The sequence below is a fragment of the Pollicipes pollicipes genome, unplaced genomic scaffold (genome assembly GCF_011947565.3).
Source record: "Pollicipes pollicipes isolate AB1234 unplaced genomic scaffold, Ppol_2.1 Scaffold_7231;HRSCAF=8579_pilon_pilon_pilon, whole genome shotgun sequence".
Lineage (NCBI taxonomy): Eukaryota > Metazoa > Arthropoda > Thecostraca > Pollicipedomorpha > Pollicipedidae > Pollicipes > Pollicipes pollicipes.
In genome coordinates, this window is record NW_023597034.1 from 39,369,470 (window position 1) to 39,384,389 (window position 14,920).

At 52.0% G+C, this 14,920-nt stretch overlaps 1 protein-coding gene across 1 annotated transcript in view; it reads left to right on the plus strand.

Annotated features, from left to right (window-relative positions):
* Positions 1 to 3,130: 3,130 nt before the first annotated feature.
* LOC119109602 (protein gooseberry-neuro) overlaps positions 3,131 to 14,920 on the plus strand; it is a gene marked incomplete in the record, with an annotated part of 24,915 nt that continues 13,125 nt past the window's right edge. Inside the window, 2 exon segments of the mRNA XM_037233295.1 lie at positions 3,131 to 3,234; positions 9,459 to 9,772. Of these exon segments, the coding sequence (XP_037089190.1) occupies positions 3,195 to 3,234; positions 9,459 to 9,772 (354 nt within the window).

Genomic DNA, 14,920 nt, shown 5'->3' on the forward strand with positions numbered 1-14,920 from the left:
CCAATTTGGTGCATTGAGTGCAAGTTTTGAACAAAAGTTACATTTTGTGCCAAATGATATCGTTATGTTAGCAGTGGTACGAGTTATGATGGAAGCAAGACTGGAAATCGATTAGCTTAAGAATAGCACCATAGCCGAGTGAGTGAATGCGAGTAAATAGTATAAAATCACGGACCGGTATACAAGAACACCACGAGAAGGGTAAAAAGACGTGCACATAACGATATTGGGGGGAAGGGGGCTGTTATTGGGGTTCAAGTCGTTTTAGGCACCCACTAATGTCATTGACAGCTATGGGCTGTGGATGGTGGCAGTGGTTGCGCCAAGGGTCAGCTGACCTCAGAGGGCAGGACGGGCCGTGCCGAGCATTGCGGCACGTTTAACTTTTGCCAACAAGGTCTGCCGTTGCCTGGCATTGCGCGATCGGATAGTAGGGATCAGGACTCACGCAACAAGCACTGCTTAGCGTGAGATCCTACTCCTAGAAATCCATCCATTCAAGTGTTCTGATTAAATATTAGAAATCAATATTAAGGTTTCGTAAACTTGCGCCATCACGCGCGTCACCTATCGGCAGGTTGAAGTACTACAAGTGAGTCAGCCCGTCCCCTACCGTGGCAATTCTGACACGGCCATCTGACATCTGACAGTGACTCCTACGTCATGTAAAGTTTCTATGGAATGCACTAACGTTGACGTATTGAGGAGATTATTTGCTAAATAGTAACTCTGCATTGTCTAGAGCAGTAGTTTGCACTCGAAGGTACGCAGCAGATAAAATTGAGCGTATTTTTATCATATCTGAGTCCTCAACCGGATGAGGATAGAGGTTATGTCCCCCCGCCCCAACCCCTTACGACAGTTTTTGCGAGCGCCTCCTTGGTATTTTGTAACCTCACCAAATTTATATGCCCGGGCACTGGTTGCGTGTGTTTCGAAATAAAAAGTGCCTCTAGCATCCAGGCTTAGAAGAAGAGACGTTTTCAGTAATACTGCTCAGCAATCACCTTCCACGCGGGCTGCGGTTGGCAGCCGACACATCTACCAATCACGTGCGACAGTGGCGACACTGGTTCATTTACGAAACTCAACATCATTCACATTTACTAAAAACACATCAAAGCACGGATCAATCCATTTAATGTATATAGTTCACAGGTACATATATGTCTGTGCTGTATGTAATCAATGAAAATAACCATATCGGACAAGAACTTGTTTTTGAAGAACCGAAAACTCCTGTGCTTGTATTGCCCTCCGTGATCCTTAAAAAGGTTTTCTTTGCCTTCCTAGACCCCAAAGTACTATCCGAAAGGCGAGCTAGGGACGGGAAAGGACTAAGCCATGTAACTGCATTGCATACAGCTTACGCAGCGTTGGGGAGCACCAAGAGGTTGCTGTGGGAATCCATTCGTCCTTTTCTCGGCCAAGCTCAGGAAGCCTTTTGGAAAACCACTCCCAGGAGCATCCCCTCAATCTATGAGGGGCCTCTTTACTGTCTTGGAGACCTCTTGCAAATTATTCATGAACTCAAAGTCAGAACGATGCCCGTAAACAGAGTGTTATTATGGCCATGATGTTCAAGGGTCCAAGGGGCCGTATGTAGAAAACTTTTCGCCGTTGGACTTATTACCATGAAACCTTACTTCAAGACGAGAAAATAGACTATTGACTCTAGGACAAACGCAAGCGTCAACCCCAAAATACCTTGAATTGTAAGCTTAATACCATGGAATAAGTTTTCCATTTGAAAGCAGTTACTGAGTGATTCTGTAACTGACCTATTCGTCCACTGCGGAAGAACTGTCATTATTTTTTTTCGGGATCAATTAGTCAGGCCATGTGTCTATAGATCGTAACTTCGATGCACGAAAGTACCCCTCAAGAAGTTGAAATATCATGAAAGTTAAAGTATTCAAGGTAGTGTTCCACTTTTGTATCGAATTTTTTGTTCAAATTGCCATTTTGAAAACCATTTGGTGAGGTTCACAGCTCTTCCCTTCCTGAGACTTAAAACCCCGTTGTTTCTGAGCTACACGCCCGCAAAAATTTTCAGACTATTTAGTGCAAATTATTTCAGGACCATTCAGGTATGCATGACGTCATAGCGACGTCATTAAAATCTTCCCATCGCGCAAGGCCGGGCGTCGTTCGCGGCAAAGAACAATGTCATCGTCTAGTGGTTCAGATCTGGTTTCCGTGACCATATTCCGATTTCCAAATAAAGTGGAGATCAACTAGCCCTCAAACGATGTTGAGCGAGCTGTGCAGGCTTCAATCACGGGTATTTGGCTCAGCGAACACGTCCAGCCAGTACTGCCACCTCTCGACGAATTTGAAGTGCTACAAGTTAGTGGCAATTCCGTACGGCTAGTTTGGCAGTACCCCAACGTCGTACAAACGCTCCATGACGCTATCAAGCAATGGCGTACTGAGGAGCATATTTATAATTTTAAGAACTTGTGTTGTCTAGGGCAGTGTTTTTCCACTGAACAAGTATACCAAAAGTTATACGTAAATATATTTCAACATATCTGATGCTTGCTTGAATATCTTTAAATGTGAAATATTCCGTGTAATCATAAAGCCGGCAGTGCAGGAAGTGAATGACAATAATCTGTACATAATATGAGTAAAATGGCGGTGGATCCATTGGAAAGACCGACATCCGCTCTCTTTCCCACAGTCCTATTACCGCACCCCAACATACGGGTTCCAAATCCGCACCGTGCTGAGGCAGGTGAGAGTCGTTTCCCAGAACCACGGAATGGACGGTCCAGCAGGCTGCACTGTCACGTGATGAAACCGTTTCGGCACATGAATGACGCTGCCGACGCCGACACGCAATAAATTCCTCATAAACTGCAAAACTCCTCTCAACAATAGCGTTTAATTGCACCCTGCAGCTCTGTAATCCCGCAAGGATTTATAATAAACAAGTTTTTGCGGCTGCCGGCCGTGCAGCGGTGCTGCGGCCGAAGCCCCTCCCCCGTCCGCCGCGGCGGCCGGCCGCGTTCGGTCGGCGACCAATCAGCGTTTGCGGCGCGCGGCCGGCCCCGCCCCCGGACCACCATCGGTGCGCCGGCCGCCGCCGCCCGGCGCGGCCAGGTGCAGTGTGCAGGTGCCGGGCGGTGTCGCGTCCGACCACAGCGCGCTCCCGCGGGATCCCCAGCAGGACAGACCGAGCTGCAGACATGGGTATACCGTCGTTCTTCGCCGGCTACCCGTTCCAAGGTGAGGCTCGCGGCGTTGGAGATCGGTCCCGATGGCTGCCGACCGCCTCGCCGCCGACGATCTCAAGCGGCTGGCCAAGCAGTGCTGACGCGCGGGAATGCCGACCGAGCGCCGTGATTGGATGCAAGTGGGGTTGAGTAAAGCCCGGAAACGCGTGAGTGCGGCTGTGATTTGGCCGGAAGACCTTGCCTCTTGCAGATTGAGGGAGGCATTTGCCTGGGGCGTCGACTTCCGGTCGACGATGCAGGGTTTCGAAGCCGGATTTTAAGCACGTTATAGTGATATTCACGACGGCTGGTTTCAGCCACCGTGATTTATTTTACAAATGGCAACTTTTTAAACGTTAGTGTGAAAATAATGCGGCAAAGGACGTAGCCGCGAGGGTCCAAAGGTCCATCCCCTTTTGATAAGTTGTGGACCTTCCCCATCCCCCCCCCCCTCCGCCTAGTTTCGACCCATGGTTCGTCCGAGGGCGGCCCGCATGCCCCTATAGGCGTCTGAAAGGCGTACAAATTTGCATTTTATCAATATCTCTCTTGATTGGCTGGGGTGCGACAGCGATCAATGAGCTTTTCAAGAGGTTTCCAGAAGCGTGATAGAACCCTGGATCGGTTGACAGGTCTTTGCTGGTCTGAAGTAGACCCCAGTGGAAAAGCCAGCTATATCTGGTAAGAAAAGCGAATGTAAGGAGCCCTAAGTGGAACCATGGCATCCCCTCAGGCTGTGATCCTCTCTTGCCCCCTCCCCTTCCCTCTCCCCTTGATGGAAACCCTACTTCGCGCATGCTTTATAGTGTCCTACCCACGCATTTCTGCGGTATTCGTGCAATGCACGGCCCGCTCTTGGGCTGCCCTCGGCAGGAGCCCATCGGGGCCTCCGCAGGGAACAGGCATTTGCTCTCATATGCCCTCATAATGGAGCTCTTGTTTTATTTTGGGCCTCTTGATGTTACACTTTCTCGCACTGGAGCGAGCAACGTGACACCATCCGCGTTTCAGGCCCTTGCATTTCTGCTTTCAGGAACGCACACGGACTACTGTCATACCCCCCCTCCCCCCGCCCCCAATTATCACCGATGGTTACACCTGGGTCAGATCCATTCTTGTGGAATGAGTGGCTAAGACGGAATCGAGTAATGAAAGACGCCAGTGATGAAATGTCAGTCCAAAAATAAGTGTTTTGTGGCGCAGCGTTTTCGTCATCATATTGCTGGCTCCTTGTCCGCCCATGTTGTAGTAATGTGCAGCAGCGTTTCTAATAAGCAACTGTCATGCAACAACATCCGCCAAAATTCGTCTGGTTTTGCTCTAGGGGCCATGTTCAAGACACACAATACTGTTCAGAAGAGCTTCCTTGACACCTGCACAGTTTTCTTTTTTTCCGCCAGCCTAATGGGGTCGCCTGGACAACTGGGAACGCTTGGGCAGACCCCTTGCAAGCTGCAACTTATTCGCATTCCACTAGGAATACTTAATCTTTTGGACAAACCTTGATCCTTTTCTCAGACGTGGCGACTTCCACTACCAAGTTTTAGTTAATTTTGATTCACAAAATATCTCCTCGTGTTATTTTGGGGAGGGGAGGCACGGCTGAGCAGGAACTAATGTTATGTGATGGTTTTCCATAAACCTAAGCAACGATTATTTGGTTCGCACATTATTGATCGGCATGAAATCGCTTTTATTGCTCTTGTTTGAGGTCCTTCCTCGACGCCCGAACCTCGCCTTTTCTACGGGCGAGGCATGAGTCTGCTTGCCTCTCTACCTAGCATGCCTTTCCAGACTAGAGGTACTTTCTGTAACGTATCGACCGTTTTCTGTGCGTCTCAGTGGTGCCAGGGTCTATGGTCCACTTGACGGGTTTTCCAGCACAGAAGCGCAGCCCCACAAAACTCGGTGTGGGGATCGCAGAACGCATTTTGGAAACACACAAACTTTTGTGTGCTTGTAATACTGAATAGCGACTTTCGGGGTGATCTAGCATTTGCATTGGGGGTCTCAGCCAGGGGCGCCTGCCCCCTGATAGATGGCACCCTCCGACCACGAGGGTGGCGCACTTCCTTTGAAGCCATGGAAAGTTCCAACCATAAGTAAGAGACTGCCCTCTGACGCGACAAGTCATGACATTTGCGATGTTGTTCTCAGCTGCTCCTGTTATCCAGGGGATGATATCTGTGCGTCAGAATGTTCTCAGACCAAGTAGGTGCCTTGTTGTCTCATGCGTTATTACGTGGGTGGCTTCTTGCATGCATTGAAAGCACCACAGCAGCCACGTTTGGAAAAGGTCTCAATAATTCGAAATGAAAATCGAAGAAAGGTCCAGCTCAGTTTCTTTTGGCCTTTCCTGTAAACCAGGGGCCCTATATGCAGCTATCACGGACGGTGAAAAAACTCGCCAGCCCTTTTTAAAGCTTACTGGCCCTTTGCTACGCAAGAATATCTCCAGGCACCCAAAAGGTCCATTACACTCAAGGCCCATGTAGAACTATGCAACCCCTCTTCACGCCATCTTTCATAGCTGCGTGGCTCTTTTCATGCATAAATTGAGGGCTATTCACTGGATGTAAAACGTATTTCCCAAACCGCTTGTCACGGAAATATTTTTCAAAAAGTTACTCTGGTGCTGGATTTCTTCTACGTTTAACGTTTTTAGGCTTTTTATATGTAACAAGTTTGCAGTTTTTGCTAACTGTGAGGTTACACGAGGTTCCAGGAAGCTACAAGCAGGCTTGGAGCCATTTTTACAGCCAACGCCATCCACTAGCTGAAAGATATGATGAAGCACAATATGAGACGTATTTGAAATATGCGCGTTTTCTCTTCAAAACCAGCAGCTGAACACAATGCTAAGCCCAGTAGGAAGACGTTTGGAAGACACAAATATATTTCGGCCTCATATCACGATCGACAATGTCAATAATTGTCTCTCTGAATTAATGACAGCAATGATCACGATAATTTTAATTCTATATGCGTCTTTGCGTGTGGTTTTGAGCACAATACACTAAGCAAGAAGCTTTTATCATTGATATCAACTATTCGTATGTACAAAGACATCACATAAATTATCTTCAGCCATTTATAAACGTTTATCACGGGCCTTTTCATACCCGTAGAACCATCATCAAAAATGTAGGGAGTTTTTGTGCCGGTTGAGGCATTTGCGATGGATCTTCGCCCGCATTTCCTGATTTTTTTAGCACAAACTGGAAGGAGAGCACAAACTGGAAGGAGGCCGATGCGCCCCTGCTATCTCCAAATTAGATGAAGGAGTCTTGATTGAACAGATCGGTCCCAGCGAGATCTCACCATAGGCAACAAGCTTTGTGCCGCTAGGAGAATAATGGACCTCACTATGCGAAGTCAAATGTCACTGTTCCCGAAAATCATAGTCTCAGCTTTACAAGTCAATGATTACAAAACCATGCAATGCCGCAGTATTGAGCACGAGCGGGCATGTTCCTTGTGCAATCTTGAGCGTACGTATTGATATGTGTTTCCGTGTTTTGAGAAGACAAGTATGATGTGGTGGTTCTGTGAATGTAATAATGCTATCGCGCCCGCGCGTTATCGACAACTTCGTTGGTTATCGACGGCCGATCAGCTGCGGCACCGATCCGTCCTGGGTTACACGTAAAACATCGGCAGGAGTCAGCAAATAATTTCGTCTTACAGCCTTCTTATGCATGTATATATATATATATATATATATATATATATATATATATATATATATATATGGTGTGTGTGTGTATTGGTCATAGCGTACTGACGAGCTCATTTCAAATGGTTTAACTACACGGTGTGGTGTTTTTAAAAGGCGTCTCTTCTTAACAAAATACAGGTTTCGGAGTTAAAACGTCCGCGGCGAATATCTCAGAGGCCAATGAAACTGTGTGCTGTTAAGCTTTAACGATAACGATTCTTGGCGTTCGAAATATATGTATATATATATATATATATATATATATATATATGGGTATGTGGATATGCATGGGTATGTGTATACCCATACATATACATGTATGTGTGTATGTGTGTATGTGTATGTGTATATGTGTATGAGTATGTGTATATATACATATGCATGTAACCACTAATATCACATATGTCTAAGATCTTTTTAGGAAGTGTCATAGCTGGTCAGTCTTCCTGTGCAACGCATTATCCAAAAAGTTTGTGCCTCTCTTGAATTAAACAAGGAGGGCGTTGTCAAAATCAGGCCTTCTGACTACATCGTGTTTGGAAAATCTGTACTAGCATATGCATATGTGTTCATTTGTGGATTTTGCATACATCACTACATGGAATAATTAAAGGATATGTTTTCCATGTAAAATTATAGAGACAAGCATCAGATATGATGAACTAAGCTCGCTTGCGCCCATAAGCATACTTGAAGTTTAAAACACTGTTCTAGACAACACAATTTATTTAGTAAATATGTTCCCCAATGCGTCATTGCTTGATTACGCCATCGTACCTTGCATAACATTGATTGGGAGCCAATTGACGACCGTTATATGTGGAAATCGTGCACACGAACGCCAGGTATGAACGACACGACAATTATATATTTGTCTTGCCTTTGATTGCCGCATGGCTAACGGAATGATAGGATTTTAATTACCTTATTGTGGCGTCATAGATGCCTAGGTGACCTTAAAATAGTCTCCCCAAAGAAATCTGCACATATTGGCGGCGTCTAGCTCAGAAACAAGATGGTTGTAGGTCTTAAAAACGGCTGGACTATAAACTGCACTGAATGATCTTCAAGATGGTTATTTCAGTTCAAGACCTCATGCAAATGTGAGCCACTTACCTTAAAGTACAATGTATTGTATTCACTGGATTGTACTACGGATTTGAACTCCGGGGTATATCAGTTTTGCAAGGCGTGAAGTGAATTAAGTGGCCGCATTTAAGACATCGATTCTGCCAGCGTCCGCTCAGTGTTCTTGCGTGACGCTAATTGGTGGACATTTCTAGCATCTGTAAATTGAGAGAAAAATGGTGGTGGGTAAGCAGACAGCGTTGCAAGACCTCTAAATGTCCACAATATTTCTAAAAGTTTAACTACTGCACGGTGACTTGCAACACACAGCGTATTACCACTTGACAAACACTTCAGTCATAGTTCACCAACACATTGATAATAAATGTTCCTCAACCTTCACTGTGCCTTGTGGAAACAGGAGCGGATGAAGAACAAGTCCTGAAACCCTAATGAATGCACGGACTGCTTTCTATTCCTGCCTGAGAAGGCGGTGATTTGTGGTGCTGGTGCTGGTGCTGGTGATCCTTCTAAAAGGGCATTAGCTGAGGCACTCCCTGCACGAGGGACGCTAATAGCATTTGAACGAACGCGTAGATGTGATCAGATTGAAAATTCGCAAAGCCCGCCAGCTTATCAGCCGTCAGCACGTAGCTGGCTCTGACACTGAGCAGGTCAGAGCAGCGGCCACCAGCTCTGAGGCAATCGGCCCGTCCAGCGGCGGACGTGTTCATCGCCCGCTTCCCCGAACTGGAGCGGCGCGCGGCGTCCAATTAAAAGGCCCGGCTCGGGCGCGGCGCGGCCGGCCCGCCCCCGCCCCCGCCCCCGCCCCCGCGCGCCGGCCGGCCTCCGTTCCCACAGCTGTCGGGCGGCGGCGGCGGCGGCGGCGGCGGCGGCGGCTGCGGCGCTTGTTTGTTGGCGGCCGACTACAAACCAGATCAGTCATCGACGTGTGTGGCGCGGCCGAGGGGCGGCGGCCGCGGCGGGCCGGCACCGCCGGCGGCCGCGGCGCGAGCTCGGCGCAGCTTATTGACACTGACCGCGCCGACACCCGACCATCAGCTGGCGATTAGCGGCCGGCCCGCGCGCCGGCCGCGTGTAATGGCGCGCCATCGGCCACCAAATGTATCTATTAGCCGGCGGAATGTGTTTATTAGCCGGGAATGCGAGGCCGCCGGGCAAACTCACACCCGGCCGGCCGGCGGGTCGCGCGGCCGCACAGGTGTGCGCGCCGACCATCGGCGGAAGGATGCGCAGCGGACAACGGTCCGGCGACGAGGTGGATGGGGAGACACCGCGCGCGAGAGAGGCGCGCCGCCCGGCCGCTGAGATATTCCTCAGCGCGCGCCGGTCAGGCCGTACGCCGTGGGCAGCTGCTCCAACCGGAGAGGCCGGTCGGATCAGCTGAGGTCCGCTCTCTTCCCACTGACGCCCCATGTCTCTCCGTCCAGGTCAGGGTCGGGTCAACCAGCTGGGCGGCGTGTTCATCAACGGCCGGCCGCTCTCCAACGACAAGCGGCTGCAGATCATCCAGATGGCGGCGGCCGGGGTGCGACCGTGCGTCATCTCCCGCTCGCTGCGCGTCTCGCACGGCTGCGTCTCCAAGATCCTGAACCGGTACCAGGAGACGGGCAGCATCCGGCCGGGCGTCATCGGCGGCAGCAAGCCGCGCGTCGCCACGCCCGAGATCGAGACCACCATCGCCCAGTACTTCAAGGAGAACCCCGGCATCTTCAGCTGGGAGATCCGGGACCGGCTGGTCAAGGTGAGCTGGGCGGCGCGGCTGCCTGCGCTCCGCTGCTGACGGCTGCGTGCGACGGCTGTCTGCTGAAATGCTGGGATTGAAGTTGGAGTGGAAACGCGTGTGGTGGAGTGGAGCTGGTTGCATCAAAGCTGCGGGCCTGGAAATGGCGGCCTTGCGCGGTTTCGGCTAGGGGGAGGGAGTCGGCCGGCTTCCACTTGGGCGCGCCCCACCTGACGAGGAGGCCAGAGGCCCGAGGAGGCCCGAGGCTCAGCCACACCTTCGCACGGAAGGGCCGGCACAGGCCGACGGCCGGGCCCGTAGCAGCCAGGAGCGGGACGTGAGGCACCGCGCTGCGACCAGCCGGGCCAGCAGCCCGGCTGAGCGCTGACACCACGCGGTAGGGCGTACTGGCCGTGAAGTTTTACTGTCACGGACTAGAGGCATTTAAGAACCACTAAGAACAAGCCTACCGACAAGTTTTTCACTCTTATTTTTGTCTAGATCTAGGCGAGAACGAACCTTGGCAAGAAGCTTTTCAATCTCAACAAGTGAAAATAGCGCACCTCTCTTCATGTCTGTACTTACTACGCTCAACTCACTGTATCGTAACAATGACTCGCTTTGCCATGCTGGCACATCGTGGTGCCCACCGTCCATAGGACCCATGATGAAGTTGCATCTTTGCAGGAATATTGATGAGTAGAAGTGAACAGCTGGCAAATGGAACGACATCATGCGGCTCAGCATGAGATGTGGAAACTTTCTAAGCGTTATGTTCAAAAATGGTTCAAGGCGATTTGACTCTCCCTGGAGACAACTGAGCCCTTACCATTCCTACACTTTTTCATCCCTCCATGTCAACATCCCCTTGTTCAAAGCAGCATCTGTCCATGTAGTCAATATAATGTGTCGCAGGTTGTTGTTGATGGTCGCAGGTTGTTCATTCACTATATGGATCCCACCACCGCAGCAGTGGTATGTGGTTAAGCTGTAAGCTGGTGTAAAGAAAACACGAGGCGGCGGCCGTCCGCGGCCTGTGTGCAGCGACCGTCCGCGGCCCGTGTGCGGCGGCCGTCCGCGGTCCGTGCGCGGCGACAGTCCGCCGCCCGTGTGCAGCGGCCGTCCGCGGTCCGTGTGCGGTGGCCGTCCACGGTCCCTGTGCGGCGGCCGTTCGCGGTCCGTGTGCGGCCCGCCGGCGTCTGACGGGCTCACCTGGGCCAGCTCGCGCGCGCCTACAACTCGGCTGGCGGTGCGGCGCAGCGGCCTCTGGTCCGAGTCAGCCGTCGGGGGTGGCGCCGCACCGACCAGCTCCGCACAAAGACAGGGCGGTGCGGCGCAGCGGCCTCTGGTCCGAGTCCGCCGTCGGGGGTGGCGCCGCGCCGACCAGCTCCGCACAAAGACGGGGCGGGGCGTGCGACGACCGTCTCCCGGTACAGGCGCGCGTGGCGGAGGCCGCCACCACGTGAGGGCTGCCCCGTCCGGGCAGTGACAGATGACCCTGTTCAGGGACGTCTAATGCAATCGAGCTGCTGATTGCATGTAGTGACTGCTTAGGGACGCCACATTAAGGGCACGGCTTATTTTGACCGCAAGCAATATCCCAGCCTGTAACTGTAAGACATGTTGTGCCCATTCTTGATACCAGTAGGATTACTTGGGTAGGATAGACAAGCAAGATGATAGCATACGTAGAAATAGCCAACTAACATCATGTAGAGAATACACAAAATGTGGTAGTAGAGTAAGACATATTTGGCAACACGTGCAAATGGGTTTAATAAAAGCACTGGCACATCTGCATTTCGTGACAGTATTACATCAAACGAAAATACTTTGGTAGACATTGGACCACACACCTGTGCAGTTTTCATAATACAAACCCTCTTAGTTTAGGCCGCAACGTGTTATGTTGGAGAACGATTTCTAAAAACGGGACATTGGGTTGGTGTTGGTGATTATTGTTGTACCCATGTCAGTGTTAAAATCGCGAGTGGTTTGTAGGCCACCAATTGGCCTACAAAATGCAGCTGGCTTAATGCTGTTATCTCCTGGACGTTGGGGCTTGAAGAACGCCTTCACGAAAACGAAGCGGATCCACGACAGGTACACGCACGCGCACGTGTAACCGGCTGCACGCATCAACCTACAGTGTCGCCTTCACGATACCCCGCCCTCTGCCCTGTCAAACGCTGCTAGTCTTGCGTCGGTGTACACCGGAGCGGACACGATTTGGGGACCACTTTAACCGGCGTCGTGCAGTGTCATCACAGCTTACAGATGTGTTTTCCATGTGGATCATATGAGGGGAAGGCTATGTCTCATGCACATCGCACTTCTGCAGTAAATGCACGCCTGGCCAAAGCGCTTGCAAGCAAGTGCCTCACAGCGTGCGCGCGCGATTGTTTAAGGACTCGTACTTCATCGCGATGGAGACTGCACGAATCATCAGTGCAGACATCATCATTGCAGACAGAAGCCCCTCGATGGCGTGGCGAATGGAGCGGGGTGCTCAAGGGGATTTTCCCAGTGTTGAGATACTGGCCTGTTGCACCGCTGTTGGCAATAGCAAGGGTGTTAACTGAGATGCTGTTGGACTCGGGCCAGCCTACGTCAACTCGCGCCTTGCCACACCGCTCCTGGTCCTGCCGTAATGCCAAGTCGCTCCGAGTCCTGGGAAAACACAGCTTCCTTATTGATAGCGAATGTGCATCGGCCAGCTAGTTCAGTGTCCCAGAGCAAAGACTATATCAGACCCCGGTGAATAGTAATGTTGGACTCCCCATAGCCGTGACCCCATTCAAGCTATCAAGAGTGAATGCGCGCACCAGATGCTCTCTCACTGTTGGCTCGAAACGGGGAAAATTAAAACCGTGCGCAATTATCGCCCACACCATCTCTTGTTGGAGTACCAATTCTAAGAACCATTAAATTGCACAACTTAATCAGTTTTATTGTCTGCAATGGTGCAGTTACGTCAGGCAACGTTTTTCGCCTAAGCCCGGATGCTGCAAACAGAAACAAATTACCGGCCACGCCTTAACTGCAAACGAAGGGGGCTCCATTAGCCAATAATAATCTTCGCGCCCCATTACGAGTTAATGATTATGCGGTACAAATTGCTCTGAGGCTGCCGCCGCGGCTGCCAGTCTCTGGATTATCACCGGCGCCAGGCAAGACCTGGCCGGCGGGCGGCGGCTCGCACCAGGCTCGCTGGCGGACGTCGGCCAGTCCTGTTATGCCCTGATCCCAGCCGAGCCCCACGAGGCTCGCTGGCAGACGCGGGCCGGCTCTGCCCCTCAGGTCAGCGGAAAGGTGCTCCCCCCCCCCCCCCCCGGTGCGGCTCGGCTCTTTGAGCTGGCTTAGCCGCGCGTGCGGCCCCCAGCCCCCTCCCTCCCCCGGGAGGGGTTTCGGGGAGGGAGAGGGTGCTGCGGACGACAGGTGTCATTACGGGTCGGGATCGGTCGCGTGCACAGCCCGGCGACCTATGGCTCGGGCGCCCCTGCCATGCGGGGAGTGAGCCGACCCCGACACCCATGCCGGCAGCCCACCGCCACAGGTCCAGCATGCATGTTCAGCTGCAGGCGAGCGCTCTTATCGCACTGTCTAATTACCTGTTCAATAAATTCCGCGGTAATCAGTGACTAGCATTGCCACCGGGCACCAGCAAATCACCTCACGTTGATTGGTCATGAAAGCTTTATTCTTGACTGGCTGCAGGAATTGCACTTTGTCGTCTGCTGGCGGTATGTGGTTACTGTATTGGTCTGCGCCGTGGCCTGCGGAAGTTTCTGAAACGTCAGGCGCGGAGACGTTGTTTTCGCCGATGTGTTGTGACGACGTGATTACGCCGTCACAATGTTGTGTACCTCTGTCCAGGCACCCGACAGTCTCTCCTCATTCCCTCCATAATTGCTTTCGCCAAAGCGCCATAATCCAGGCCGTTCCACCGGTCTTGACGCGACCGTCGCCGCGAGTGCGCGCTCTTCATGAGCGGCGGTGCCCGCCGGACTTTGATCCGTCCCGTGCCTGCATTCGATAATTACAATCATCCCCCGGACACCATCGTGTGAGGCATCGGGCCAGATTCCGCAGATACGGCCCGGCTATCCCCGGGCCACCAATTTCACACACGCTCCATCGGAGCGGCGGCGCGGCGCGTTTGATGTGGCCCGCGGGCCGGCGGTGGAGTTTAATTTTGGCGGCGCGCCCCGACAACTCATTAACAATGTCCTCCATGTGTCTGAGCGCAGCCAGGCAATCTTTTCGGCCCTGTGTCGTCGGCTGCCGCGCGGCGTAATCAAAATTAAGGTATTACCCCAAGGTACAGCGCGCCATTAGTGGGGGCCTTTGTTGGTGGCAATGGAACGCCGCGGGGAACCCTGCGAGGGACGAGGAAGCACCTGAATGATGATCAGTTTAGGAGACCAGTGATCCTCCCATGATTAATATCTTAATTTCAAGGGGGCAGTGCCGCTGCACTGCAGTCGATCTCAGCTGAGATTGCGACAGGGGACTCGCGGCCGCCCCGCGAGCTGACGGAGCGTCACGACGCGGGGCGGCGTCACAGGCGGAGCGTGACGGCGGAGCGTTCTCTGAAGACTGTGCACCGCGCTTTTCACGGCATTCTGGACGGCTAATGAGCTTGTAGATGTTGTTACGTCTCATTTTGTTCGCCCACTTAGTGGATTTGTTACGGCATGCCTCTTTATCGTGATTACTACAAATGACAGGTCGTGAAATATGAAACGAGGAGTTTCGCGACCAGCCTCACCCGCCGCATTATCCGCGAAACATTATAGCCGTGGGATGTCGGCGCCGTGTCATGTCTTGAACCTTGATTGTAAGGAACGTGCTGTTTAAAGGTGGTATAATTTATCTATAAACCTGCATTATTCGCACAAAGTCCTAGGCGACAACAGGTGACTTAATCCGATCAGCACCTTAAGCCCGAGATCACTGTGGGTGGCTTACTGTCGCTGGTGATCAGCATCCATCAGCACTCACCTCTGAGCCTGCTTGCCTCAGGAGGTTAGCTCTGAGCTCAGATGGCTGGGAATAAGCCGGCCGACCGGCGCTCGCACCCGTGGCTAGGCCCAGGGTGTGACCCTTCTCTAGCCGGCGGGGTGTGGCGCCCCCGTCCTCCTCGGCCCGGCGCGCGCGTCGCCGCTA